This window comes from Etheostoma spectabile, chromosome 9, assembly GCF_008692095.1.
Source record: "Etheostoma spectabile isolate EspeVRDwgs_2016 chromosome 9, UIUC_Espe_1.0, whole genome shotgun sequence".
Classification (NCBI taxonomy): Eukaryota; Metazoa; Chordata; class Actinopteri; order Perciformes; family Percidae; genus Etheostoma; species Etheostoma spectabile.
This window is the reverse complement of record NC_045741.1, coordinates 27,575,094-27,579,038: the sequence shown is the minus strand read 5'-3', so window position 1 is coordinate 27,579,038 and position 3,945 is coordinate 27,575,094. Positions and strand designations below refer to the sequence as shown.

The 3,945-nt window shown below is 40.3% G+C and overlaps 1 protein-coding gene and 1 long non-coding RNA gene across 17 annotated transcripts in view; both read right to left on the bottom strand.

Annotated features, from left to right (window-relative positions):
- The window catches only part of LOC116695664 (uncharacterized), an 813,105-nt gene that overhangs the window by 189,843 nt on the left and 619,317 nt on the right, over positions 1-3,945 (bottom strand). The gene's annotated exons all lie outside the window — the stretch shown is intronic.
- Positions 1-3,945, bottom strand: part of LOC116695586 (unconventional myosin-XVIIIa) — a 157,236-nt gene that overhangs the window by 87,906 nt on the left and 65,385 nt on the right. For all 16 annotated transcript variants that reach the window (XM_032525935.1, XM_032525936.1, XM_032525943.1 and 13 more), the window contains 3 exons: positions 2,548-2,689; positions 2,254-2,413; positions 761-947 (listed from right to left, as the gene is read on the bottom strand). In XM_032525935.1, coding sequence (XP_032381826.1) covers positions 761-947; positions 2,254-2,413; positions 2,548-2,689 — 489 coding nt within the window. The remainder of the gene's footprint in view (positions 1-760; positions 948-2,253; positions 2,414-2,547; positions 2,690-3,945) is intronic.

Sequence of the window (3,945 nt, the reverse complement as noted above, 5' to 3'; positions counted from 1 at the left end):
CTCAATAGTATTTTTATGCACACCCACCCACCCACCCACACCCACACCCACACCCACACCCACACCCACACTCACACACACGTCAATTACTCTGGCTGATTAGACATCTCGTCGGGTTTAAATTGGGTGGAGCTATGTTGGGAATCACACTAAGCTCTATGTACTCATACAAAACATAGATGGAGTAGGTTGTCCCGCCCTAACAGGTACAGCAAAACCAACAGAAGGGTACGGACAAGGTATATTTACAAAACCTCTTGAAATGCTTATACTCAATTTATCAACGTACATTTCTATTATAGTTACAGTAGTGCTTTTATGAAACAATGACATGAACATTTACAGTACTGTACTTGTTGTTTTCTGTAGATTGTTTTCTATTAAAGGAGTGCACAAGTTCAAGTGAATAAGACTCAGTATCCAACAAGTATCGGCACTGATACCCAAAACTAACATCCTTAAACCTCCACCCAGATGAATGTTGAGGTACTGTATTAAAACCCAATTGTGAACAGGGTTGAGTTTTCACATTAACAGTGAGGAAAGCAACCTGGGGATTGGTGGATTTATTGGATGATGTACCACAACCAGGGATTTATTGTATGAATAGATGGATATAAGAATCCAGGGCATTTTAGGTGCACAGTATATTACTTCAGCAATGACATAAGCCCAGTTTGCAATTGCTGTTCACCGATACCCAAAAAGCGCCTTTATTAGGAATGAAATACAAGTTTTAATCAGCGTCTCCTCCACTTACCACTTGGAGTTTAACCTGGATACACAGGCTCTTCTTCTTGACAGCAGCCACGCCAGTGGTGAAGGTTTTCCTCATGCTGGTGGCTCGTCGCAGGGCAAGCTGGGAGCTGCCCTCCAGACCAGCAATAGAGCCTGACAACACTGTGGCCCCGCTGGCCCGGCCCATAAACAGTCCACTGATGTTCTTCCTGTTGTGGCAGAAGGATGAATTGCATTTGTATTTGCATGCACATTACTTACAGGACATGTTTCTTTCTTATCGCAGTTATTAATACTACAATATACAGGGAACTATTCGGACTGCTTTAGTGGCATATTCTGCTGTTGTTGGGATGCCCCCTGCATCATTTGGCCCACACTGTAGCCTACTGCTCTCAAACCTCTCATTCATTATGGATACTGAAAGGTCTGAACTTGATTAGAATTAATTGCTAGTACAGTTTCATTAGTTGCTTTTTAATTTTTTGCTATATTAACAATTTTAAGTAATGACCGATGTATAATACATATTGTATTCAGCGTTGGCACAGCACAGTGACTGGCACCATGGTCACTTTGGAAACTTTTGGTTATACTGTAAGTAATAGCAATATAGTAATATACAAAAAATGAAGAAATGATTTCATATAGTGTCATATATATAGTGTCATATAAAATTTGGGGATTATTAAGTTCCTCTGACCGCAGTTCCTCTAACTCTTTTAGCTTCTACCTCAAGGCAGGGTCTTTTACCTTTTCCGAATAACGACATAGTTACCCCCCACAGCCCGCCATCTGTAAAAGCCATACTGTATTTTTTAGCAAAACATACTTGAATTACTTGCCTACGTGAATTACTACGAGAATGAACGGAATGCTGAACTCTGAAAAGTGGACTTAAGCGGAGGTGCCGGTGTTGCTAGTAGACTTCTATGAAGTGAATTTTTTATGATAAGTTCCCTTTAAGTTAAGACAAAGTAGCTTCGTTTTCACATACTACAATGATCTTGCATTTGTTATTTAAACAAATAAATGGAATTTGTGGTTTAAATGTTGAACACTGAATTATTGTATAGTAATAATTCCATTCACCGTCACTGTATTAAGGTGGAAGCAGAAATCTCAGAGACAGATATGTCCAAACCAGTCAAAGTAAAACCCAAAACTATCTGCATGTATAGATACCACTAGAGGTAAGTGAAAGATGTTTTTATTGCTATGTGGGTGAACTGCTCCTTTAATGATTTAGTACTATAACCTTTTTAATTCCACAAGCAATTACTTCAGCTGGTCAGACTGATACTACAGGGCTTCAATGTCTGTCAGGTTTTTTCCAGGAAAGTCATCTGGTGCACAGAAAGACTTTTTTGTTATTCTTTCAGTTATGTTTAATTTAACAGCAGCACAGTTTAGGGGGCACTTTTTGAAACATGCATGTGCAGTATATAAACAGACCAGCACTGATTACTTGTTGCCACGGTCTCTAATAACTGAATGTTGCGTGTGTGATCGTACTTCTGGGAGTCCTGCAGCAGTGTGGCAGCGTTCTGGGCGGCAGGGTTGTGCTTGGCATGGCTCAGCCAGCCCTGAGCGTTGTACTCCACCCAGTCTGTCCCGTGGCTGTGACCCAACAGGAAGAGGTGGGGCTTGTCTCCTCGCAGCAGCAGACTGGCTCCTGCAACAAATGAGAAACATTTCCGTTTGTCTCCATGATGTCACAAGGATGAGCAGTGCGGTCTGCTGTTCCTGCAGCCTCCAGGAAACCTTCTGTGGATTGCTTTAGCCGGTGGTGACAGGTTGAGCGCTCACCTTTGTTTTCTCGCTGTACAGAGCCGTAGTAGCTGAAGAGTCTCTCCAGCATGGTTTCCTCTGAACCTCCAGGCTGAATGGCCTCCTCCTCCATCAGCCACAGAAGGCCTCGAGCCTCATCCGTCCTGGCCAGTGTGCGTACCTGTGATGGGTACCAACACTCAGAAATGTCCCCTACTTTGTCTTTCACAATCACTTCTCTTTGAACGCAATGGAAACAATCAAGGTAAGATGTGTATAAAAATCATTATTTATCACCTAAGATAATACAATAATGAGCAGGTAAACAGTAAATGTGACATGGTATTATACATTTTAACTAAACAGTTTTATTGAAAAAGCAAGAACAAAGCTAAAAGCAAAGACTACGAGTCAATATCATATTTAATTCTATTTTCACCTTTCATTTTGGTCACATTAGACTCTGACCAATCATAGCCTGACATCTTTCTTGTATACAGGGATGATGTGCAAGATAATTTCTAAACATTCACATATTTCAAGTACACAAGTTCATTCAGATGCCCTGATGCCAAAGGATGAAATTATGCCATGTTAATATTCTTTACAATTACTTACTATATATTTTTGGATATCTTTGCCCTTTTGCTTTCTTGAGTCAAATATGTTCCCTTTAGAATATGCCATATTCTGTTTGCCATCTAAAAGTTACCTCACTCAATCACTTCATTTGAGTCAATGTCGGCAAATATAACCAACTGTAGCCAGGGATTCTCACTGCCTCGCTCTAATAACTTCTAACATTGTGAGACACACAAGTCACTAAATCAGAGCTGAGTGAGCTGGCAAACTGTGTGGACAGCTGACACACTCAACAGGCTCACAGTAATTGGCCACAGCTGGAATCTCTGCAGCTTGCAGCCATCAACAGTGACTGTGACGAGATTTCAACAATTCTTTCTTTACCGACTGATGTCATTGTATTTCACAAGCAGCTCTTTTCCTAGAATGAAATTAAGATTCTGCAATAACACCCCCTTATAAATCATGCTGCAGTTTTTCTTTTTTTTTCCCAATCTATTTTCAATTAATGCTTCCAAATTAGCTCGTGCTTTCTACAGTAGTAGTGTTAATAAGGCAAAGGGTGCTGCATTTCCCCCATTTTATTTCTGTTCGATGCTGAATTACTTAACCTTTATATTCTTCACTGTACAAAGATTAAAACGTATCATTATATCAGACTGATTCTTTACTTGGGTCGGTTTGGGTCGACCACATTCTGGAACAGGTCTAATTATCTTCCGGTAGATTTCAGACTGGGTCCCCAGGTTTTTTTTGGTTGTTGTTGTTGTTGTTGTTTGTTGTTTTTTAATTCAACAAACAGCACAAACACAATCAGCAGCATGTTACAGGTAACAGAACATACATGTAACAATC